General features: G+C 37.2%; 1 protein-coding gene across 4 annotated transcripts in view; it reads right to left on the bottom strand.

Annotated features, from left to right (window-relative positions):
* Positions 1–26,590, bottom strand: part of LOC142348821 (solute carrier family 7 member 14-like) — a 144,860-nt gene that overhangs the window by 78,292 nt on the left and 39,978 nt on the right. For all 4 annotated transcript variants that reach the window (XM_075400346.1, XM_075400347.1, XM_075400348.1 and 1 more), the window contains 2 exons: positions 2,135–2,286; positions 1,733–1,966 (listed from right to left, as the gene is read on the bottom strand). In XM_075400346.1, coding sequence (XP_075256461.1) covers positions 1,733–1,966; positions 2,135–2,286 — 386 coding nt within the window. The remainder of the gene's footprint in view (positions 1–1,732; positions 1,967–2,134; positions 2,287–26,590) is intronic.

Raw genomic sequence — 26,590 nt, 5'->3', positions numbered from 1 at the left:
GTTCCATTAAAATTCTTCTTGGTTGGTAAAACAGTGTCAGTTGCAACTGGCACTGAGGGAGCTTTTGCCTGGGTGCAGAACAAGCAATTGTTGCAAAACTCATTGGTCCACTGTTAAACTGATTTCAGAGAGCTGCATTTCAGGTGAATCCATTTGCCACTGTGGCACCATATTGCCGTTTGTCTTTTGGTACACAGGCTATCGCATAGGCCACAAAAATCATCTGGCTTTGGCCCTGGGTTCAATTCAATGCCGCCTCTCATCAGAAGAATCTTGATGGTCAGTCCAGCCAGCACTTTGGGAGGCAAGTGGGCTGGTTCATCTTGTCTCCACTTCGAAAACCCGCTCGGATTGCTTTTGGGGTGATTGGATCTTGGGCCCGGCCGTAAGGCAGGGTGTGGGTTCCGCTGCATAGAAGCGTCGAATCCAAGAACCCATTTCGTTGGTTTTTCGCGTGTTAGAAAAGTGCCAGAATCAGCGACAGTGGGAATGTCACCGACCAAAATCTCATTCCTTCGTGGCTTATTTCCAGAGCGAATTCTAGCGAGGGATCACTTCAGTTCATTTTTGAGGAATGATAACGAGTCACAGACAATTCAAAGGCTGGATCTATCTTTCAAGCCAGATACTCACACATGTGAAACATAGTGCGCAGCAGACAAAAATCAACAAAAGCTAGATTTGTTCACTCAGATTCTGCAGATTCTCTACATGCATAGGTCTCGCTGTAGATTGAGCACACAAAAGTGTTTAAGAGATCAATAAGGCTCACAAGACAGATGAGAAAAAAACTTTCTTTCGCTCGAGAAATTACCTGAAGACAGCACTGTGACACTTGGATGTATTCGATCTAAAAGCCGAAATTCGACAGTTGCCAATCTCTTGGCCGAAATTTGTCAAATTTCAAACTGATAAGTGGAATGAACCACGTGCAGATCATGGCACACGATTCTGAGCACCTCGCACATTTCCGATATTCTTGAACACACTACAGAATTCAGGGAGTTTCTCAGAAAAGAACACGAATCAAATCTGTAAATGACACAGCAACCATCGAAAGTCACTGCATAAACAAGACTGCGAATATCACTGCATAAACAAGACGACTCACTCAAAATCGGAAAAATCAGAAAATAAATGTTCATTTAAAATAGCTTTGACTTGCAAGACCTCAGCCGAGGAGCATAACCAACAAAAACGTCTCAACTGAGCACGAAAATTTTCAAAATTTTTTTAAATAATGTTATTATAAAATTTAAATAACAGAGCAAATCAAACCTAGATAACATATAACCATAAAACTTTGAACCTGGTTCATTGAACCAAGTGTGTTTTTAAGAAGCTGAAAACTAAACTTTAAAATTTAATTTTGAGGTGTTTGAAATGGGGCTTTTGTCACTCCTTGCACAAAAGGTGAAAAAGTCAAAATTTGGGGAGGAACTAACTAATAACGAAAAAATTGAAAAACAAAAGTATATGTCCAATGACTTCAATATATGAGAATATATGACACCAATCTTAAATATGAAACCAATGCAATAAATCTCAATTATTTCCAAAATCAAATTTTGGCCTTTGTTTTTAAGGAAACTTCTGATAAAGTGACTATCGATTTCGTAGAAAAGACTTTGATAGCCTCGGATAATTCGGCTTCTTGTTTATGAAATCGCCAGTCTCTATTTAATAAGGGTCCTTCCCGTGTTACCTTCCTGTTTCACTTCGCTCAACTCACCTTCTTGTGTTCCCGCACCTATGCTGTGCATGAAACTGCTAATCGCATGGTGTGACAGAGAGTCAAAGCACGAGCTTAGTGCGCTAGCTCCTGCAGCTGTGCCTATCATGTACTCCAAAATAAGGTTCCATCCAATGATGAAGGCAAAGAACTCGCCCACTGTGACATAACTGTACATGTAAGCCGATCCGGTGGTCTTCGGAGCCCGGACTCCAAATTCGGCGTAACATATGCCTAGAATAAAGACTAATGTAAGATATAAAAAAATTGGTTGCGCCGTTTAGCCAAATGAATCTTTAATACCAAGGACGCTGGAATTAAGGTTTGAAGGCTGTTTCGAGGGTGAAATCAAAAATGTTTCTCAGCGAATTAGTTCTTTACTTGTTTATACTTCTTTCGTACCTGACAAAAGAGAGGCGACAGCTGCAATTAGGAATGAGAATATGACACCCGGACCAGCCATCTGCCTTGCTACCATACCCGCCACTACATACATCCCCGTACCGACGCAACTTCCCACTCCAAGAGAAACCAAGTCGAGAGTTGTCAGACATCTGAAATATAATTGTCAGAGGGTAAAAATAAGTGAGAAATTGGTGCCAGGAAAATTAGCCGACAGCGCGTTCAGTCGACAAGGAAAAAATGAGAAATTTAGCCGATAGTTTTATAATTTTTCTTCAAAAAAGTCTTCCTTGTGAAACTTGGATGGAACTCAACTTTATATTTTTTATACAGTACATTATGAACCCCCAAATACAGAGCACGTGCCATTACATAGTAAATCATTATGTAAAAATATGGCACGTGCGTCTGGGGGGACGCAAATAATAAGCACCCACTAAGCTGGGGGACACAAACGGACTAGATCTCAACTTTATATTGGGATGCCTGGTAAGTTACCAAAGATGTCTATTTATCAGACCACCGTGCGCAATAAACGTTATGTCCTCTATTGAGCGCTGTACCTAATGAAAAAAATAAATAATAATAGGTAGTAACATCTTGGAAGGAAGGTACAATTTCGACTTTTCGAAAGAATTCAACATCACCAACAGCGGTAGAAGGAGACGTGTTGTGCTTCCAGACACTAGATTTGAAATACAGAGGCAAAATTTTTGGTATAGGACTGGATTCAGAATAAACGTCGTGCAAAGAGCTCTTGATTTCTTTAACCCGGAGAATCTGAAGAACAAACTTATTGAACACATGTGGAGTTATTTTAATAGACATTGGACTGAAAACAATCCCTGTACTTGGATTTTTATTTGTTTATGTACAAACTGTCGTGCCAATCCTAGATTGTAAACGCGGGGTGTGATTCCCCAGTGGCATATCCACGAATTCATAATAATAATAATAATAATAATAATAATAGGTAGTTTAAGTACTAAAAAGGTAGTTTAAGCACCAAAAATCAAACGAACGATACCCAGAAGTCATTAATTTTTATCCGTACCCGTGTCAGCTTCAGTCTTCTAAATAGCACTATTTTATGCATTCGTGGATGTAGAGGTCAAAAGTCCAAAACGCCAGGAGACATCAGCATACACTCTCAACGTAGAAGTCAGATCCTAATTATCCCAAATTTTTATTTCATTGCAACCATATGACCTCTAATGACAGACGCAGTATTCGCATTCAATGCCAAAACGACCTCTAAATGACCTCATGTTGACCTCTAAAGACTGAAGCCAAGCTGCTTGTTCCAAAACCATATCATAAATTACTTATACTTTTCATGGTTGGTGCTGCTGCGCGCACATTATTCTTTTTATTTGCTTTTGCTCTCGCCTCAACCGTCTCGCATTCATTGCCATTCCGTTTGATCTTTGTTTCTTTCATGTTATTCTGAAATTTGTTAGCCATTATGACATTCATAATTCAAGTTTTTCCACAATACGGTAGTTTAAGTAGAGAGAAGATTTTGACAAACTAAAAAGATTTAAGTCAGCGCTTTAATCAGATGGTAAGAATGGTTGATAATGACTGCAAAAAAAAAATATTTTGATTCTGTTACAATGTCAAAATGTCGGTTCTATCACCAAAGAAAATTACCTAAGTCAACACTAATATCAGTTTTGTTTACAAAGTCTAAGTTAACTTTTCTTTCATTTGTCAACCTTTTGCAAGCCGTAAATCAGATTATAAGTTATCAATTGATCTTTATCTTTGACATTGAAGAGCAAGATTCCATGTTTAATCTTATACCATTAAGCTCTTATGCAGCTCTTATGAAGCTCTTATGCTGTCACGCATGGGGGGCGCAGGACCGTCCGCAACGCGCACTATAAATCAACTAGCTAGCAAAATTGCTGCAAAGACGAATCATACTCGGAAGTAATAACGTACATACGCACGAGAATAAATTTTGCTCTTCTGCGCAGCGATAACATATGCCTCAGAGGGAATCACCAACTGAAAATGGTTCGCAATCGCCAACTGAAAATGATAGTTCGTGCAGTTGTAATATCCGTGCACTGTGTACGGTTACGGCTTGGGTTGAGGATTTTTCTAAAGCACTTTAAAACCTCGTGGTTACCTTTGAAAATCTTCTAAGTCTAAGACTTTAATTAATTATGAAGCTGTAAATATAAAAGCTGTTCAATATAGAGTTAGACTTATTGGTCGAAAATGCAATAAGTTTCAAAAGATTACAAGGTGTAAAGCTAAAAAGAGAAAGGCAGCTTAATTTTAAGAGGTTTAGTTTTGAATATGGTCTTTGGTTTTGGTCCTATCAATGGTTGATTAATCTTAGGTTATTTTTACCCGTTTTCTTTAATCTCTTTGGGATTTTCTCAAAGTTATTTTCTACCGCACGGGTCCCTGTTAGTTAAAATAACAGATAACAGGTGTACCTGCCTGACCAATCCCGTCAAGAACAAACATTCCTTGACAACTCCCGTCAAGATGACACTTCGTGATGATTCCCATCATTATTTATGATGCTTTCTTTATGTTGTTAAAATCCAGTTTACTCTTAGTAACCATATCTTTTTGTTCTCCCATTTATTGTGAAAATTTCGAATTGTGCGTTCACTATGCATTTTATGAGCATGTCATACATTAAATTTTATGGTGTACTACACTGCCTCCCTCTCAGAAAATTTGAGTGTTCCACTCACTCACAAGCAAGAGTTTCAAATGTGCATTTCATTTTCGAGTTCATATATTCCTCTGCTTTTTCAATCCCGTGCTTGTCATAAATATTGCAGGCCTCCCCATCTTCCATAATTTTCTTTGCCTGAAGAATAATTTTGAACAGGTCCTCCCGACCACCCTAGTCCGGATGACAGAGCATTGCCAACGTTTTGAAATGTTTCTGGGTAGTACTCGTTGTGGCCCCCTTTGGCAGGAATAGAAGCTCAAAAAAGTTTGGAGGTCGACTGAACGGGCTCTGCGCGTTGATCGCCTCCAGTCTCCTCTGGATGACCTTCTTTGAGGTCTGTTCTGTTCTTACCCTAGTCCTTAGTTTTCTAATATCTATCTCGGCATTCTCCAACTCCCAAGCTAAACACTCCCGCTCATCCACCAGAGCGATACATTCTCTTGTCTTTGTTTCGGCTACATTCGTAACCTCCGCCAACTTTTTCTTCAATGTTTCCACCTGCCTCCTGCAGGACTCCCGCTGATTCCCAGCGTATTCAAGCAGTCGTTTGGTCTCAAGCAATTGATCGCGTAAACTTTGACTTTCAAGTTTTAACTGCCGGACATAGTGCAAGAGGTGAGAATCGATTCAAAGTGAGACTCGTTTCAAACAAATTAGTTCAAATAGAAATCAAATTCTCAGGACGCAGCTCTAAAGGAGTTATAGTGCCGCACCTTTTAAACATTACACGGTGCAGTGATGACTCATACTAGGGGATCACTACTCATCCGTTGGATTGTCCTACGAGGCTTTAGAGCAAACCCCTTTCTTTTAAAAATTTTTAGTTTCGAAACCCGGGTCTTTCCCATTATAGCCCCCCCCCGCTTAGTGGTCAGATGTCCTATAACCCATCCAATTAGGCTAAAATACCATAATGGGGGACTATATTTTTGTGGGGGGGGGGCTAAAATGGTAAAGATTAGATAATATAAGATGTCAACAATATGGATTAGAAAAACTAGGAATTAGCAATAAAAGTTTAGGAGTGGAACCAAAAAAAAACTCAGTTTCGTCCAGTTTGTCTCACTAAAATTAGTATTTTAATTTCTGTTGGGCGAAATGCGCTTTTATTTGGGCATTCCGGATTTTTTGAAATTTCGTATTCCATAAAACAAAGTTTTTTCAGAGTATGCGGTCCAGAGTTTTCAGATTAAGCTCTAAAGTAAAAAAAATTGTGCGTTGGTTGTGCGAGGAAGAATTTAAGGACGATAGGGACAATCTCAGAAAAGATGTGAAAAAGAACTTCTACAATCAATTGAGTACATTTGAATAAAAATCAAAAATATAGAAAAGGTTTTCTCTTAAGCCGTGCAGGTCAATCCAAGGCGACGAATACTTATCGCCTACTATTAGAAATTAGTCCATCATATATAATTTTAAAGAAAAGCCTTGATAACCATTTCGAGCTTTGTCATGAGAATTTAAATTCTATATGAACTAAATTGTTATGAATCTGGTCTCCTTTCCCGCACTATTGAACTGCATGAGCTATCAATCTCAATTGGCCCCTATCAATGGAAACACGGCAGCTTTTGAGGCATTTGATAGCGCTAAGCAGGTTAGCAGAACTTATTCTGGTGCGTGTCTATGTTTTTGCGTCCAAGTATGGTTCGTCTTTCTTTTCAGCAATCTTGCTCGCCAGTTGTTCTACAATGCGCGTTGCAGAAGCTCCTGCGCCCCCTTGCGGAAAAACACGAGCGGAACGAAGTTACTGTTCTCGACGAAAAGTATTTTTGCTCCTGCATGTAGCACTTCGACGACCCATGATATTTGCACGCTACAACGCAATTTTTTTGCGCATGATTTGGCGAGTGGGTATATATCTTCACGTCGAAGAAATAACGGCTAAACCAACACCCCCACAGGCCATTCGCTTTAATGTATAGTCCCGCTTTATCATCAATGCTAGTAGTTTTGGGTAAAAAAGACTCGCCTTGAAGCAACTGAAACGTAGGCTCAACCTCGACATCATACAACAGCCATGCATGATCTTAGCAAAAATGTCTCGGGTTTCACTATGTCTCATGTGCGCATACGCAACTTCTGCACAGTGGAGAGCATTGTGTTATGGTGAACTTTTCACCGCATGGAAAATTAAGGGGCGTCTTTTTGGTCTGGATATATCTAATGCAAAGCTGGGCTCTAAAATCGGACATTGTTAGCGTGAAACCCTAACGTTTAATCGGTAGAACGGTAAGCCAGTTCGAGACTCCCTTATTCGAAGCCAGATCTAATGCGTGGCATTGCTTCATCTGAAGGCTGCGGCTCGTTGGTCTTGTGTTAAGCGGTCTTGGGTGAGATGAGCAGTTTATCGATCCTCATCTTCAAGAGGAGCGCATGCGTTCAGCGATGCGGCATACTCCGTTTCGTAATCCATTGGCACCATGATGATAACTCCGCTCTTCAGGGATGGAAATCAATACAATCGCCGTTCTAATTGAGACACCGGATAGTCCAAAAAGGACTGTAGGACGTGCGTTTGGATATTGGCTTTCGCGTCCGTGAAGCTGTTTCATGAGTTTTGCGTTGTCTTAGAAATGAATATTAATTTTTATTAAGCGCCATTTGTGAAGCATGCGTAAGCGTCTTGAGAGGATGCTTTTGTCACTTGCTCTAATATTTTAAACGAGTTGGCATAATTGCCAGCTGTGGCTACCATATATTAAAAGAATCATAGGCTTTGTAGTTGCCTATTACAGATCTTAGAACGCGGCAGCCGTCAACACCTTCAACTCCTATCCCAGAAACTGTTGATCTTTGAAGGTTCTTTTCTTCTAATTGACACTTTGAGGCATTCACGTTATAGCCAATATAGCTAACATAACGTTCTACGGTGCTGCCATCGTCCGCATCCCATTTTTGCGACACGGGCGTGCTCAAGAAAAGCCTGAGGAAGTGAAGGGTTGCAACTTCATGCGTAGCCAAAGCAATGGGGTCCCTTTGAATTGTTCCCTCTAGAGACTGCAGTTTTTTGCCTGCGATGGATAAATTGGAGGGACTGACATTGAATTTTGAATAATATAATGAAAGACGGGGCAGATTTGCCTGACATTTCTAGCTGCTAATTTACCGTTGAGAAAGTTGAAGGCGTTTTTTTGCGTCTATTATGAGAACAACTTCATTTTCATTATTTAATATTGTGAATGCAGAGAGTGAATTTTATGTTCAATCCGGCACTTTTGGCCGAAGCCAAGTTATGTGTTGATCCCTATGAAGAGTAGGTTGTTTTCTCTACTCTTGGTGGTGGTTTTCTTGCGATGCCAAGAAGAGCTTCTTCTACGCCAATAGGTGGAAAACTGGATTTTGTTTAAGGGCTACAGTCTGCATGATTTTTACGCTTCGAGAGATTTTTCAGATACTTTTTTAGTTGCCAGATGAATAGCAATTTCAGCTACCATTTTAACTATATTTGGTGAAAATTTTTTAAAAGAAAGGAAAATTCGTCTCCAGTTGTTTGCGTCTAAACCGGACGATCTGTGGCTACCATGTGTTTTCCATACTACCTTTTCAACTGCCGATGCTTCTATGAAGGGAGATTTCGGGGTGGTACTGGATTGACTCAAATGAGTTATTGTCAACTATGTAATTGAGGTTTACGTAGGAATAAATAGGGTTTCTCTCTGTGAGGAGCTCATATTAAGAGTTTTTCTGCCAATTGTATTGTTTGGTGATATTATCCCGGATGATATGTCTCCAGTGAGATACGGGATGGCGTTCAAAACTTTTTCCAGCCTCCATGAAATTGTTGCATTGTTTCATGTCTTCAGTTTTTTGTTTTCATGGGTCTTACGCAGTATAAACTCCAGCTTCCAGATAAGTTAAAACAGCTTTGGATAAGTAAAACAATGACTGCATTCAATTTGATCTTCAAAAAAATTGCAAGAAGTGTCACATCCATAGACGAGGGACAGTAGGAGAGAAGAAATTGAAATTAGTAAGATCAAAGCTATAAATCACGAAATGGAGCATTCGAGCAAATGACTGCCATAGTATGCGTAGTGTACACCCTCTGCAGAGAAGAAAAAAAGTCCTAGATATTGTCAAAGCTAAATGTGATTACACAGAAATAAAAGTTAAAATGCACAAATTCCAGAGAACTATGTAGAGCAATGAGCTTTTTGTTGATATGGTGTTGAGTAACTGAAGAAAAGTTTTCCGCACAATTAAAGTTGAGGTATTGATTTTCAAATATATTATATCTCTGAGATTTTGCCAATCATTAGCAAACTGTTGTGAAGTACTTCGATCATCGATAAACCCGGCAAAACAACATTAGAAAGAAAATGAGATATCATTCCGAATTGATTGATAAGAGACTTACCAACAAAATGGCAAAGCTGTCCGCGAGACAGAGGACAGGCCAATGCCGAATGAATCTCAAAATAATGTTGTTGAATATGACGGTGTGGAACTGCCAAAATTTGTCCTGGACATCTTATCATTAGGTCCAAAGCATTCAATGAGAGACAGATCTGATGAAGTGCACCTCCTTGCGAACGAAGACAGATTAGTGCGTGAGTTTCGGGACAACAACACCGACCGTGAACGGTTACGTGAAATAGAATTGTCGGTAAAGTGGTACTCCGAAATTTTAAGTGAAAACCAATGAATAGAGAGGTTTAAAAATTCATGCACTTTTGAAGGATGAAAAACTTTTAGGTGTAACAATTGAAAAAAGTTTGGTTGTTGTCTGACGAAGGGTACAACACAATCGGATAAACTAAATGAAATCTTTAGTGCCGGTCAGACTCGAAAAACTCACGATCTCACCAGAATTACTTAGAAACAGATAAATAGCAGTTTGCATCAGCTAATGAAGCAAAGACAGGTAAGTAGAACGATTCATCACAAGCTCAGAACAACTCAATTGCAACTGGTCAAGCTTTATCGTCTTGCTAAAATACGTAACAACGGTACTCTGCTTCGACCTGTTCTGTCGATAACCAGTAGTAGTTAAAAGTACCTCAATAAACTTTTGTCTCGCTGTCTGCAGGCGTTATCAGGTAAGAAAAATTGATGCCACCTCGAAAGATGCCAGAGCCGCTTTGGAGGTTACAAATTTGGAGGAGGACGAGTTAATGGTGTCCCCCGATGATAAAGCTTGTACAACAATGTAACAGTTGAGGAGGCAAATAAAATTGCGCTTAAAGAATCTTACTACAGTGACAAGAGTCCTGATATTCCGACGTCAGCTACGAAGAGTCTTTTGCGACTAACTGTAACGAATATTTACTTAAAGTGTAAAAAAAATAGACTCAATGGGATGTTCTAGCGATGAGTGCTTCGCTGGCGGTATTTTGGTAAACTTGCCGATCAAAGGTTTGAAAAATACTTGCAGAAACCAAATGAAGAGAATGAGAACATAACTCCTGACATAAACGGAATGTGCTTTGATTGTAACAACGCACCACTTTCCCGGAACAATATCCCAATCCTGTAAAAACAGATTCCATGCAAAATGCCAAGGTATTACTGACACGGAGTACAAAAAACTTGCACAAAATTGATTGGATCTGTTGTTACTGTGCAGAAAAACGATCAACGGATGACGCACAGGGATTTAAACTATTCTAGAAGTACGTGGATGACATAGTGTGCAATGAAGGGGAATCCTCTAGGGTACCTTGAGTATGCAAATTCTCTTCACAAAAACTTACAATTCACTTTTGAGACACGCAACCGTAATGGAAACCTGGCGTTCCAAGATCTGATCATAAACGTAGCCGATTAAAGAAAAAGATTAGCTGTCATTGTATCAGAAATCTACTGATACTGGCATAATCATACTTTTCAGTAGCTTTGCACCGTTACACGCTACAACACACAAAAATGTCTCTCACTTGTTTGTACATAGGTTTTTCAATGCAACCAGTGTTTGGCAATTTTTGGTGTAGCTCTTAAGAAAAATCAAGAAATTTGGACTGAAAATCAGCATGCAACTTCAAGTATTGATAATGAGACGTTGAATAAAATGGTCACAAAAGAAAAGGTTACAAGAAAACGCCAAAAATCAACAAAATCCCAAAACAAATAGAAGTCTTAACAAAATTTCTCTTAAACCGAAGTTGTTTTTTTTTGTTCAACACATAAAAAATAACGCAAACTTTTGCTAGTAGAATAAAAAAACTGTGTGATATTCAAATAGTTTTCACAACAAGACAATTAAGAACTTGCTTGCCCACACCGAAATCAAAACTTTTTGATAAAACCTCAAATAGCATGTGGTATATAAAAATAGATGTAATGGATGCAATTGCGTCTATGTCAACCAAACCAGCCGACATGTTAGCACTAGAAATTCGATACATAAAAAACTGTGGGACCTGTGGGAAAACACCTCGTTGAATGTTGTGGTATAGAGTATAATACTAAATGACACATTCCCGACGAATGCTGCGGGGTTGAAAAACTCATGACAATAGAAGCGATCTACATCAAAAAGCGGAAACCGCAACTAAATACGCGCAAAGAGTACTGGGGTGGATTTAACATGGAAGTTTTGGTTCAAATACAAAAAAAATGACTTTTGAAAGCAAAATTTATTCCTATACAAGCTAACTCGAAATTTTGTTAACCCCAACAAGCAACGGAAAAATACAGATCGAAAAGGAAGTAAAGGATCTTTCCAGGATTTGAAAACAAAATACCCGGGAATTCCAAATCTCAGGAAAAAAGATTTTAAATTTTTTTTGGTGTATTAAATGTAACTAAAATGTTTTCTAACTGTGAATAAATTCAAAAATTGGTTGTTATATTGTGTAATACTAGAAGGAAAAAACACCCATTATAGTGAAGAGTCTCCTCAACACCGGAATATTGGAGCTCTAGGTGACGGATTACATAATCTTCAGGAGAAAGCAGAAGTTGATTTTTGTCCTGGAGCATTATCGACAACTCCATCACGATCCGAATCAAGAACTGTACTCCCTGGATGTCATTTGGCGAAACAAGGAGAATTTTGAGAAGCATGCTCAGCAAAAAATAGGAAAAACAAAAATATACTGTGTAAGATTTATTCACTATTGCGCAAACTTTTACTCTTCGCCGTAATATCTGTAGTCGGTTCTTTTTTCGGAGGTGTCTTTAACGTTTTTTTTGAAGGTTCCTCGGACCACGTTGTATTTTTTTAGGATAAGCGCATAGCTACAATATTTAAGATACTGTCTCACCCGGCCCTCCCGGCACATTATGAGCCCCCATTTACAGAGCACATGCCATTACTTAGTAAATTATAGTTGCTGTTGTAGCTGTCACAAAGAGCTTTCATGTCGTAGGTAATTAAGGCGGAATACCGATGCTTATTGGCGTTTTTAACTGGTAACTCAGTTGCACTGTACCTCTAGTAGTATTGTGACTGCCTATCCACAACCTGCTTATGGTGCGGCGACCTTTCTGTATCTACGATAATAATGAAAGACATCCAGTATGAAGTTCATGGGGCCAGGAGGGGAATCGTCAACATCGCAAGAAAAATGCAAAGAATGCGAATTATTCTGTGCAGCGTGGTCGTGTTGGACTTATGGCATTAGCATGTTGGCTACATTTATTCCTCTTTCCCACAGAACAATTGCTTTCAGATGAAAATGTGTTTTACTACATGTGTTGTGTTGCTTCACATTTGAGACAGCGGTTAACAACATTGTTACAGATCCGACTCAAGTAAGAGTTTAGCAGACGCAAGTGTCAGTTCTCAGTTGTGCTAATCGGATACTTGCAGTTTGTGGCAGCGTCAGTTCTTCTTATGCTATCTCAGGTGGAGGTGTGCCAAGTTGCTTGCTGTCTTTGTTCAAGTGAGTGCGGACCGTGTGTCGGTGGATGTTTTAGAGCAAATTGTTGTATTCTTTGCGACTTATTTGCTCCGTTTTGTTTGTGGGTTGTTTCATGCGGTTTTCATGAGTAACATTTAGCATCTGTCTTATAGGACAAAAACTGGTTGTAGAGGCTGTTTTATGATGAACACGCTGGCTCTGATAACTGCCGGCTAGAAATTGCTCTCTTAATAGTTCTGTGGGAGCATTTCACACTCGTTTTTCAGCCATTGATGACAGACATTTTTTCAACGCAGGTAGTTGTGCAAAAATCAATGTTTGAAGCTTGCAGGTTGTTACAGTTCGTATTCCTGACGCTTCCCTTGGGATTGTGGAAGCACAAATGGGAGCACCTACCGTTAGGTTCAGGACGCTCCTACCGATAGCTTTGTAAGTCACTGCGAGTCGCTCTTTTGCGCAGCCCCAGTGGCTACCAGCAATCGTTTTTAATATATCGTTGCGCTTTATTAGTGTATCATTGGTGCTCCATACATGTTAACCAACATTGAGCTTACTGTCGAAGATGACAACAGGTACTTTGATTTTGGACCTTACTGGTATTGGTGAATTGTTGATAGTGAAATGTGAATCAAACGCTTCTGGATGTGAACTCATTTGTACTGGATTTATCAACTGATGCTTCAGTTCTCGAGTATGGACGACGCGGTTGAACTACGAAAGGACAACCGCTCCCAGGATCCATAAACTTTGCAAACAGATTGTGACAAAAGGGTTTTCGCGGAGGGACCAGACAAGCCCAGTCTCTTTGGTCCCCCGTAAATCATTATCTCAAACCAGGGCATGTATGTCAGGGTGCAAATAATATGCACCCAATAATTTGAGGGGGAACAAACCGAAAGTATCCGATTATTTATAACGAGCGCATTTTTTCTCAACACTCTTTGTTTCTTTTCAACAATAGCCTAATCCTTAAAAAACCTGTTTGTCAAAAATAAAACTCCAATAGACATTCAAGTAATGCCTCTGTCCAACTACGATATCAAAGTCAATTTGCAGCCCAAGAATTTTTATGCATGTCTTTTCTGTTTTCTATAGCAAACTAGAATGCCTAACTTGCTAGAATTTGAGCAAATTTAGGGTGTTGATCAAGAAATCCTCCAGTTAAGGGGATCAAACGCAACAACTAAACAATTAGTTATGACTAGTTTTCAAAAAACCAGTAACAACAAGTTATTGGTAACAAAGATTAGAAGAACCACTGGAAAGGCAAAGCAATGAAAATTTTAGAATCCATTTCAAAGAAAATTTTCACGCTTTTACCTACATCTTTTATAACAATAAGCGGGGTGTGCTGTTCCATATCATTACGGTACCAGGACAAAATTTAAATACGTTTTCGATTGAAAAACATCCCATATTTTGTGCATTTAAGCAGCTCACTAAAGACAAGAAGAGATCTGGTACTCTGGCATGATGCAATCAACAACACTCTGACACAACACAAATCGAACTCGAAACCCTGCAGCACCAACGAACTCTGAGTATTTGACAACAAATAATTTCCAGTTTTGAGCGATTGTGTAATAGTAGAAGGAAAAAACACACATTATAGTGAAGAGTCTCCTCAAAACCGGAATATTGGAGCTCTAGGTGACGGAATACATAATCTTCAGGAGAAAGCAGAAGTTGAATTTTGTCCTGGGGCATTATCGCCAACTCCATCACGATCCGAATCAAGAACTGTACTCCCTGGATGTCATTAGGCGAAACAAGGACAATTTGAGAAGCTTGCTCAGCAAAAAATAGGAAAAACAAAATTGGGCAAGAATCCAGGCAGAGGGACACAGAACCGTCTTGTGAGGGAAGCAAACTTGCTACTTAGGGACGTGAATTTCCGTAATTCGAGCGACCTTCCCAAACATAGTGCTTTTGTCCAGCATAGACCTATCCCCCCGCTGGCTACGCCACAAGTTGAGTCGGAGTAATGGTGAATGGGAAGTCCATATCATAATATAAATTTTGTACTCCATTATTTGAAAAATTACTGGGAGTTAATGCCGAAACTTCGCGACTGATGGCATGTCAAAAAATTTTGAGCTTAAGGCAGTTTTACAAGATGTCTTTATTACTTGCTATCAAATTTTTATAGGCTACTGTTCCCGTCTCGTAAGCCAACGAAATTGCCCTGCGGTGTCTCTACTCCAATGCCACCACTCCCTATTTTGAAGATCAACACTTAAGTTCCTACACACAGGCTGTCACAAATGTTTATTTTAAAATTAATATTAGCTGATACTGCCAAAGTTTGGCAAGGGGCTTTCCTGGGCGTCATCTTGTCCTAAATCTGGATAAAGGAATTGGAGACAAAAAATGCGGGGAACAAGATGATCTCCGGAGAAACAAAATCTGCGAAACAAAGATCTCCTGAATGTTTTCGAAAAATTGAGTTGAAACAGCAATGTCGTTGAATGCGAGAAAAGTGAAACTTGGTATCAAATAAAATATCAAGATAAAATTGAGGAGCAGTAAGAACAATTAGAGGTTTTGTTCGGAAATGTTGTAATATGAAAAAAATTCAACTGAAAAAAAACTAGATTAAATTTATTTGAAAGATTTGTAGACAAAAATTTTTTCAGCCTAGTAAAGGACGACCCGAAAAACTGGGGAATAATTTCCCAAAAAATTTGGAGTTCACAAGGGAAAAAATGAATGGAGAAAGTGAACCAGCTTTTCTCGATATAGCAGTCTACTTTGACGAACAGAGAAAAATCTTTTAAACATTACCAAAAGCCAACAGAAACCGGAAGAATTCTCAAATTTCTGTAGCTGCGCACCACTCCAGCATAAAAAAATACTGTAGAGGGTACTATTTATAGGCTTTTTCAATCTACAACCAACTGACTTACTTTGATGATGCCCTTAAAGTCAGCAAAAACTTATGGCGCAAAAAAAATCTATATCCAGAAATTGGTAGTCAAGCATTGTAAATCGGACAATTTGAAAAAATTTAGTGACTCTAAAAATAACTCGAAAACTGTAGCGGAAAACAATTCGAAAGTTAAATTCGATTAAATCAGTAAAAAGATGACTTCAACGAGTTTAAATCAGTGAAAATAATGACTTCGAGTTTTGACATTTTTTAAAAACAAAGTTACTTTGACATCAATAGAACCAAAGGGGCACCAAAATATTTGAAGTCTCATTTTGTCACAAAAAGTACCACAGACATTATAAATTTGAAAAACATACGAAACTGCTAAAATATAGGAAAAAGAGAATATCCCAGATAGCTCATTATTGCATTTAGTAGTGGAATATGCAATTGCTCCCATTGGTACAAATGCTTGCTAAAAAGATTTAAAAACTCTTGTAGAGTAAATTAATAAAAACAATTAAAACAAAATACTGCTTCGAAAAACCGTAAGTGGTCATAAGGATCTTTTCCCCCGTTTGCGCCCCTCCTCAAGATTATTGGGTCGATATTATTTGAACCCAAGATGCACGTGCTATATTGTACATAATGATTTACTATATAATGACACGAGCTCTGTAATAAGGGGATGCCTAACGTGCTGGGGGGACAGAAAAGATCCTATCAAAAAATCATTTATTTTACACCGACTTTTTCCGCTCTCTTTCCGAAATGAGGTTTGATTTAAAAAGCTGCTCTCTTATCTCTGCTCTTCAATCTATTCAGTCAGTTGAACTAAACAATTCGGTTTTGCGGGCGAGATTAACTTTTTGATTCTTTTAGATATGAAATTATCGCTAAAAAAGACGCTCCACCAATACTCTCTCCGAGTCATAAAAACGACAAAGCCCCAATACCTTCCAATTTCTTTGGGTTGTGAAACAAATGGTTGCACCTCACATTGGGTGACCGGAATATCCAACAATTCTTGGTGAACAACTAATTAAGTTGGATCCTATCGGTCTTTTTAAAAGTGCCTAAAATCTTACATGTCTTGCAATCACTATTATTCTAAGCATGGTATTGCAGTCGAATTAAGGCTACCAAGGTGGAGGTCCGCGTCCCAAGATAGATATTAACCAGAACTTTGACATTATTAAAAAAAGGAACATTGTTAATTTCCTCTGGTACACATAAGTATAAAAAGCAAATGGTAAAAGAGGCAATGTAAAGTTAAGAATATAACATTATGCAAAATTATAAAATCATTAAATTACTTAATTAAAAATTTGACCTTACATTATTAAAAAAACGGCCTAAAATGCGAGCATAAAATGTTCTCACAATTTTATATGTACATCGTGAAGATTAAAAATTAAAATTAAAATCTAATGCTCTCAATGTCATCTTTTATATCTGTTACTTTTGGGTCCTTCAAAAATTCTTTCCAAAAATATTCTTTAAGTTCTTCTTCTAAGGAAGCTTTCGATGTTGTTTTCAGTCTAATATTAGAAGGCAGACTATTAAAAATTGGAATGGCTTGTGCAATAAAAGAATCAGTTAAAAACTTATTGTTCTTTCTTATATCGAACGTTACTTTTTTTGACCTGTCATGTTGTTTTATTCTCATGGTAGAGAGAGGTTCAATTTTATATGCTGGAAGATCGTTGCTGAGTAAGCGAATAAAATATTTGAGCAATGATATTTCAAGAGAAAAGAAACTGGTAGTATTTTATTGCAAAGTTTGAGATCTGTAGACCGATCGTATTTTCTCCTATCAAAAAAGGATTTTATTCTCCAATTCAATTGTTTTTCTAAAGTTGTGAGTAATGACTTTTGCAACCCTATTAGAATTAGCGCGGAATAATGTAGATGACTTATTACCATTGCATTAACTAATAAGACTTTCGTTTTCTCTGGTAAACTTTTACTTAGTGTATTCAAAATTTTTATTCCACCAGCCATTCTCTGAAGAATCTTTTTCACTTCTCCATCAAATTTTAGTTTTCTGTCTATAATTACGCCAAGATACTTCACACTATTTTATTCTGCTATTCTTTCATTGTCAACATTCAGAACAGTATTTGTTAACCTCTTCCTGGTGCTGAACACAATATATTCTGTTTTTTGTTTGTTCACTACTAACTGGGACTTTGCAAAAAAATCAATAATTTTTGAGATGTTATGTTCAAGTTTTGTTTTTGCCAATATTTCATCAGTGTCGGATGTAAAAAGAAAAGTATCTTCTGCGTACTGGACAACCGTGCAATCCTCTTCAACAATCTTTGCTACATCGTTGACGTAAATGTTAAATAATAGAGGTCCTAAAATAGTACCTTGTGGAACTCCCCTCTTCAAATTTATCCAGTCCGATTCAATTCCATTCAGAACAACTCTTTGCGTTCTTTTACTCAAATAATTTTCTATTAAATTGGTATCATGTTCATCGAAACCTATATTTTCAAGTCTCCGTAACAGTATTTTGTGGTTTATAGAATCAAAAGCCTTTGAAAGATCTAAAAACGCCCCTGTAACATTTTTTTGTTGTTGAGTTCTAAACTTATTTGTTCTGTCGATTTCAGGATAACATCAATTGTTGAAATTTGTTTTCTATAACCAAATTGACTGGCCGACAATAATTGCTCCCTTTCTAGGAAACTTGTGATTTGTGAACTGAACGCCTTTTCAAAAATTTTTGACAAAGCAGAAGTGACAGAAATAGGTCTGTAATTGAGTGGGTCTTCGGGATTCCCTTTTTTGAAGAGTGGAGTTACACAAGCTTTTTTAAGATCTTCTGGAAATTTTCCTTCTGTAATGAATTGATTAATGAGATAACATAGTGGTTCCGCTAGCGCTGCTTTAGCATCTTTTATCGCCCAGGCTGGTATTTTTGAAGGACCGACCGGTTTACTTGTATTCAATGAATCTATGAGCACATTTGTTTCCTTGGTTGTTATATATCGGAAATTGAAACACTTTCTCGGAGCAGTTTTAGGAGGAATGTGGTTAGTCTGTTGCAAGCCAATAAACTCTCCTAGAGTTGAAAATCTGTAATTTAGAAGATTTGCGATTTCCATGGGAATTGTTATCTTATCACCCAAACTGTTTAATAAAGATTGAATTCTTGCTTGAGTCTTTTCTTTATTACGAAGATCTTGAATGAATTTCCATCTGGCTTTTTCACTGTTTAACTCCATAAAACTTGAAAAAAGTTGTTTTTCTTTTTGACGGATTAAATCGTTTTTAGTTTCATCTTCGCTAATTCTTGAAAACTGTCTTTTTGTTTCCTCACATAACCATTTTTCTTGAAGCAAGAATTTTGGTTTATCTGTTCTAATATAACAGGCTTTAATTGGAGCATGTAGTGCTAAAGCTCTTTCAATAATTCTTTGAAATTCTAATAACATCATATCTCCTGTCACTGCACCGTAAAAGTGTCTCCAGTCTGAATTTTCAATAAAATTTTGGAATGCTATGGCTGAAATTTTTTTTTTGTCAAAAAACTTTTTCTTTGTTGTTTTTGACTTTAGCATCACAGATTTAAGAACTGCGATTGTTGCAAAATGATCAGTTTTCAAAATCGTATCCGCAACTATGCCAGTTTTGTAATCGTCTGTTATGATATAATCGATAAGTGTTGAAGAAGAGGTAGTCATTCTTGTAGCTGTATTATTATTCGTTGGTTTAAGATCATATGGAGAAATTACAGATTGCAGCAGACTTCTGTCGCGCTTTGCAAAATAGTTTAAGTTGTAGTCTCCAGCAAGTATGTCAGATTTTCCTTCAGCCATAGCAAGATCAATTCCCAGGACCAATTTTTCCAAAAACATCTTAACAATTTTTTTTTAGGACGGTATGATAAATTCAAAACGCATTTCTTTTTTTGTATGCACAACTCAACCCATAAACGTTCAAAATTTGTATCCGGAAAGCAGTTGAAATCATCGCGGAGACGAGGTTTTAACGATTTCGGAATGTACATGATAATACCACCACCTTTTGTTTTTGTTGTTTGGATGCGATCTTTTCGAAAACAGTCAAAGTTTTGCTTATCTACATGCCAAAATTCTTCCGGATGATTTTGTGACAACCATGTTTCACTTAACGCATATATGCAGTTGTAACCAATGTCTTGATTGAGTTCTTTCAACAGCAGATGTTGTCCTGCTAAACTTCTGGCGTTTTTATGTAGAATTTTTATTCTGGAATCAAATAATTTTATTTATTTCATCATAATCGCATATGGTAAAACTTGTCCAGGGTTTATTTCGATATTACCACTTTTTAGTAGAAGATACCATATAACAACCAAGAAAAAGGAAAGGTTGAATTTGGATGGTAAAGCACATTGTTTGAGGTTAAATCATTACACGTTGCAAAATAGCTTAAAAACAGCAGAAACTGGAGCTAAAATCCATTTGTATAACGATATGTTTGTCTCCATGGTTTATAAGTGTTAGCCCTACTCACGTATGCGCTTTGAGAATTTTGCAAAGGTTGTAAACGAACAAGATTACAAGAAGTTAAAAGAAAATGACTTAAAACTGCATTTTTAATGAACGGAATTCCCTGCCGAAAGTTAAAATGTATGTCATCGTAAAAGAGAGCATTGTAATTTGCCATTTGACTCAACATGTTGCACACAGGAATTATTTTGATCTTTTCAGTGTTTTCTTGTGTAATATACTCTCGCAGTTTTTCATTGAATTCGTAAATTTTGTTGTTTGTCTGTTCGTTTTTCGGCGTTAAGGGAGGCACTTCCATCAATACTAATGTTTCTGGGCTGAACTTTTTCTTTATTGCAGAGACAAGAACTTTGTAATCTGAGAATATTGTTTCTAAATGATCACTTTTTTGTTTTAGAATAGCATTGGTCCCATCCTGTAAAATGACTGTTTTCATCTTTTTTTGATCGTAACCCTGTAATAATTGCAGTTTTTCCTTTGTCGTCGAGCCTGGGTAAGCATGTATACTGCAGTCCTGAGGAAATGTCCGATCTCTTGCCAGGTGTTTGATGATACTACTACCAATTAAAAAATTTTCTGGTTTTCCCTCGATCTTTAATGTTTCAAACTTTCGAATAAAAACGTCATTTTTTGCACTCGTGTTAATCTTTGGTGTTATAATAGCTGAAGTACCTGTGCCGATTTTTTAAGGAATTCACTCACGGTTACCACATGCTCGGCGATGAGATTGTCCTTCTCTTCTAATTTTTGATAAAGTTCGCAATAAATTTTATAAAGATCCGCTTTTGAATAACTATTAAACTTTTCTGCAGTCATCATCATGATTGGAATATATTACAGGAGGATATTTACAGGAGTAATTTACAATTATTGATATTTACAATTAGAACTTTGTTACAGAATCTGTCGCTTAAAAAGAACTATTGTGCTAACGTTATAAGAACTATTGTGCTAACGTTATTAGAACTATTGTGCTAACCTTACACAAAATTGAGAACTTTTCTCAACTCATAATTTTCAAAATGTGTTTTTGTACGTTTTGTTTTTCTTTTGCACCGGAAGTTTTTTTTGATAATTTTGATCTTTTCAATCCTTTGGGATCTTTTCCATCGTTATTTCATCTACGCATTCTTACAACGCAACCGTTGAGAAACGAAAGTGAAAAATTGTCTGCAAACGTGTCTATACGAGAAATATTTGATAAAAGATGATTGCTGAAAAAAAAGTTTGTCGCTAAAAAAATGTTCATGAATTTACAGTGGAAGCGATACCTTTTTGCTAGAAGCAAAATTGTGTGCACTTAACGCCACTTCGAGGTGCAAAACGTTGATCCTTCGATTTCCCTTTTTTACCACTTTTTGCTACTTTTTTTCAAATCCTTGCCAACGATGAATGAAACTGCACTAGCAGGAATAGCGTTAAAAGTACACATAACAGACCATGTAATTCTAGCGCACCTAGAACATATGTGCACTCGAAGATGGTCTGATCAGAGGTCACTTTGGTCTGGCCACCTCGACCTTGGCCTGGTTAGAGACACATTCACCGCAAATTCTTGAAAATGTTTTTCTTGAAAAATCCAATTTATTGCCGCTAGTTATCCCAGGTTGAGATCTCAACTTACGAAAAGACCATGCTGGACCGAAAAGACCATGATCGACCCAAACAAACCATGAAAAAAACTTTAGCTCGCCTTTATTGAACCGGGACGTCTTAATTCGGATATTTTAGCGATTACTCTCTAGCCCATTTGAGATTTCACTTTATCAAAGCAGATTGACTAGAAAATTGCCATAAAACTTAAGGAGAAAAGTAAGTCAGTCTAATGTTCTGAAATTAATGACAGAATGGCTGAGCTGTCTGTGGGCACTGGGCATCTAAAACGTCACTGGCATAATTTTGATCATGACCCGGTTATCCGCGCGATAAATTTAGGCGATTAAACTGTAAGAGTCGATTGTAGTTAATGGAAATCTTAATAATCATCAGACGATTATTAAGATATATGCATTCGGGTCATCCATAATTTGACACTTTTTCCGATCACTTAATGACATTTTCACACCTCCGCCTTGTGGGAACCCGCGCTGTTTTTGACAAACAATTTTTTTGTTACTTTTATTTCTCATTTCCATATCTGGAAACCTACTTGTTTCATTTTTCAACTAATGTCTGAATTTTTATGACTAATTGCACATGTTTTTAAGATCTTCTGGAAATTTTCCTTCTGTAATGAATTGATTAATGAGATAACATAGTGGTTCCGCTAGCGCTGCTTTAGCATCTTTTATCGCCCAGGCTGGTATTTTTGAAGGACCGACTGGTTTACTTGTATTCAATGAATCTATGAGCACATTTGTTTCCTTGGTTGTTATATATCGGAAATTGAAACACTTTCTCGGAGCAGTTTTAGGAGGAATGTGGTTAGTCTGTTGCAAGCCAATAAACTCTCCTAGAGTTGAAAATCTGTAATTTAGAAGATTTGCGATTTCCATGGGCTTTGTTATCTTATCACCCAAACTGTTTAATAAAGATTGAATTCTTGCTTGAGTCTTTTCTTTATTACGAAGATCTTGAATGAATTTCCATCTGGCTTTTTCACTGTTTAACTCCATAAAACTTGAAAAAAGTTGTTTTTCTTTTTGACGGATTAAATCGTTTTTAGTTTCATCTTCGCTAATTCTTGAAAACTGTCTTTTTGTTTCCTCACATAACCATTTTTCTTGAAGCAAGAATTTTGGTTTATCTGTTCTAATATAACAGGCTTTAATTGGAGCATGTAGTGCTAAAGCTCTTTCAATAATTCTTTGAAATTCTAATAACATCATATCTCCTGTCACTGCACCGTAAAAGTGTCTCCAGTCTGAATTTTCAATAAAATTTTGGAATGCTATGGCTGAATAGTTTTTTTTGTCAAAAAACTTTTTCTTTGTTGTTTTTGACTTTAGCATCACAGATTTAAGAACTGCGATTGTTGCAAAATGATGAGTTTTCAAAATCGTATCCGCAACTATGCCAGTTTTGTAATCGTCTGTTATAATATAATCGAAAAGTGTTGAAGAAGAGGTAGTCATTCTTGTAGCTGTATTATTATTCGTTGGTTTAAGATCATATGGAGAAATTACAGATTGCAGCAGACTTCTGTCGCGCTTTGCAAAATAGTTTAAGTTGTAGTCTCCAGCAAGTATGTCAGATTTTCCTTCAGCCATAGCAAGATCAATTCCTAGGACCAATTTTTCCAAAAACATCTTAACAATTTTTTTTAGGACGGTATGATAAATTCAAAACGCATTTCTTTTTTTGTATGCACAACTCAACCCATAAACGTTCAAAATTTGTATCCGGAAAGCAGTTGAAATCATCGCGGAGACGAGGTTTTAACGATTTTGGAATGTACATGATAATACCACCACCTTTTGTTTTTGTTGTTTGGATGCGATCTTTTCGAAAACAGTCAAAGTTTTGCTTATCTACATGCCAAAATTCTTCCGGATGATTTTGTGACAACCATGTTTCACTTAACGCATATATGCAGTTGTAACCAATGTCTTGATTGAGTCCTTTCAACAGCAGATGTTGTCCTGCTAAACTTCTGGCGTTTTTATGTAGAATTTTTATTCTGGAATCAAATAATTTTATTTATTTCATCATAATCGCATATGGTAAAACTTGTCCAGAGTTTATTTCGATATTACCACTTTTTAGGAGAAGATACCATATAACAACCAAGAAAAAGGAAAGGTTGAATTTGGATGGTAAAGCACATTGTTTGAGGTTAAATCATTACACGTTGCAAAATAGCTTAAAAACAGCAGAAACTGGAGCTAAAATCCATTTGTATAACGATATGTTTGTCTCCATGGTTTGTAAGTGTTAGCCCTACTCACGTATGCGCTTTGAGAATTTTGCAAAGGTTGTAAACGAACAAGATTACAAGAAGTTAAAAGAAAATGACTTAAAACTGCATTTTTAATGAACGGAATTCCCTGCCGAAAGTTAAAATGTATGTCATCGTAAAAGAGAGCATTGTAATTTGCCATTTGACTCAACATGTTGCACACAGGAATTATTTTGATTTTTTCAGTGTTTTCTTGTGTAATATACTCTCGCAGTTTTTCATTGAATTCGTAAATTTTGTTGTTTGTCTGTTCGTTTTTCGGCATTTTTTTAAGGGAGGCACTTCCATCAATACTAATGTTTCTGGGCTGAACTTTTTCTTTATTGCAGAGACAAGAACTTTGTAATCTGAGAATATTGTTTCTAAATGATCACTTTTTTGTTTTAGAATAGCATTGGTTCCATCCTGTAAAATGACTGTTTTCATCTTTTTTTGATCGTAACCCTGTAATAATTGCAGTTTTTCCTTTGTCGTCGAGCCTGGGTAAGCATGTATACTGCAGTCCTGAGGAAATGTCCGATCTCTTGCCAGGTGTTTGATGATACTACTACCAATTAAAAAATTTTCTGTTTTTCCCTCGATCTTTAATGTTTCAAACTTTCGAATAAAAACGTCATTTTTTGCACTCGTGTTAATCTTTGGTGTTATAATAGCTGAAGTACCTGTGCCGATTTTTTAAGGAATTCACTCACGGTTACCACATGCTCGGCGATGAGATTGTCCTTCTCTTCTAATTTTTGATAAAGTTCGCAATAAATTTTATAAAGATCCGCTTTTGAATAACTATTAAACTTTTCTGCAGTCATCATCATGATTGGAATATATTACAGGAGGATATTTACAGGAGTAATTTACAATTATTGATATTTACAATTAGAACTTTGTTACAGAATCTGTCGCTTAAAAAGAACTATTGTGCTAACGTTATAAGAACTATTGTGCTAACGTTATTAGAACTATTGTGCTAACCTTACACAAAATTGAGAACTTTTCTCAACTCATAATTTTCAAAATGTGTTTTTGTCCGTTTTGTTTTTCTTTTGCACCGGAAGTTTTTTTTGATAATTTTGATCTTTTCAATCCTTTGGGATCTTTTCCATCGTTATTTCATCTACGCATTCTTACAACGCAACCGTTGAGAAACGAAAGTGAAAAATTGTCTGCAAACGTGTCTATACGAGAAATATTTGATAAAAGATGATTGCTGAAAAAAAAGTTTGTCGCTAAAAAAATGTTCATGAATTTACAGTGGAAGCGATACCTTTTTGCTAGAAGCAAAATTGTGTGCACTTAACGCCACTTCGAGGTGCAAAACGTTGATCCTTCGATTTCCCTTTTTTACCACTTTTTGCTACTTTTTTTCAAATCCTTGCCAACGATGAATGAAACTGCACTAGCAGGAATAGCGTTAAAAGTACACATAACAGACCATGTAATTCTAGCGCACCTAGAACATATGTGCACTCGAAGATGGTCTGATCAGAGGTCACTTTGGTCTGGCCACCTCGACCTTGGCCTGGTTAGAGACACATTCACCGCAAATTCTTGAAAATGTTTTTCTTGAAAAATCCAATTTATTGCCGCTAGTTATCCCAGGTTGAGATCTCAACTTACGAAAAGACCATGCTGGACCGAAAAGACCATGATCGACCCAAACAAACCATGAAAAAACTTTAGCTCGCCTTTATTGAACCGGGACGTCTTAATTCGGATATTTTAGCGATTACTCTCTAGCCCATTTGAGATTTCACTTTATCAAAGCAGATTGACTAGAAAATTGCCATAAAACTTAAGGAGAAAAGTAAGTCAGTCTAATGTTCTGAAATTAATGACAGAATGGCTGAGCTGTCTGTGGGCACTGGGCATCTAAAACGTCACTGGCATAATTTTGATCATGACCCGGTTATCCGCGCGATAAATTTAGGCGATTAAACTGTAAGAGTCGATTGTAGTTAATGGAAATCTTAATAATCATCAGACGATTATTAAGATATATGCATTCGGGTCATCCATAATTTGACACTTTTTCCGATCACTTAATGACATTTTCACACCTCCGCCTTGTGGGAACCCGCGCTGTTTTTGACAAACAATTTTTTTGTTACTTTTATTTCTCATTTCCATATCTGGAAACCTACTTGTTTCATTTTTCAACTAATGTCTGAATTTTTATGACTAATTGCACATGTTTCATGCGTGTCCGGACAAAACAGTCCCAGACAAAACAGTCCCAGACAAAACAGTCCCAAATTGCAAAATCTTACCAGACAAAACAGTCCCAGACAAAATAGTCCCAAGAAACCAGACAAAACAGTCCCAGACAAAATAGTCCCAACTAAAATGTACCCAATGCCATTATACCCAATGTACTTTGAAATGTTCGTTCAATAATCCGACAACAAATTAGCAGTCGCTATTACCCGCATGTTTTAACATACTTAATGGCCATGGCCATGCCTCAGCGGCCCGTGGGACTTGATATGAAACTATCACAACCGAACATGGGATTAAATTATCCGCTTGTTAAATCATACGTGTGAGAGCTATTATAATGGCCTTGGGACTATTTTGTCTGGGACTGTTTTGTCTGGTTTCTGGGACTATTTTGTCTGGGACTGTTTTGTCTGGGAATATTTTGCTATTTGGGACTGTTTTGTCCGGGACTGTTT

Source organism: Convolutriloba macropyga, chromosome 10 (assembly GCF_964194025.1).
Source record: "Convolutriloba macropyga chromosome 10, txConMacr16.3, whole genome shotgun sequence".
Taxonomy (NCBI): Eukaryota; Metazoa; Xenacoelomorpha; order Acoela; family Convolutidae; genus Convolutriloba; species Convolutriloba macropyga.
This window is presented reverse-complemented; position numbering and strand designations above follow the sequence as displayed.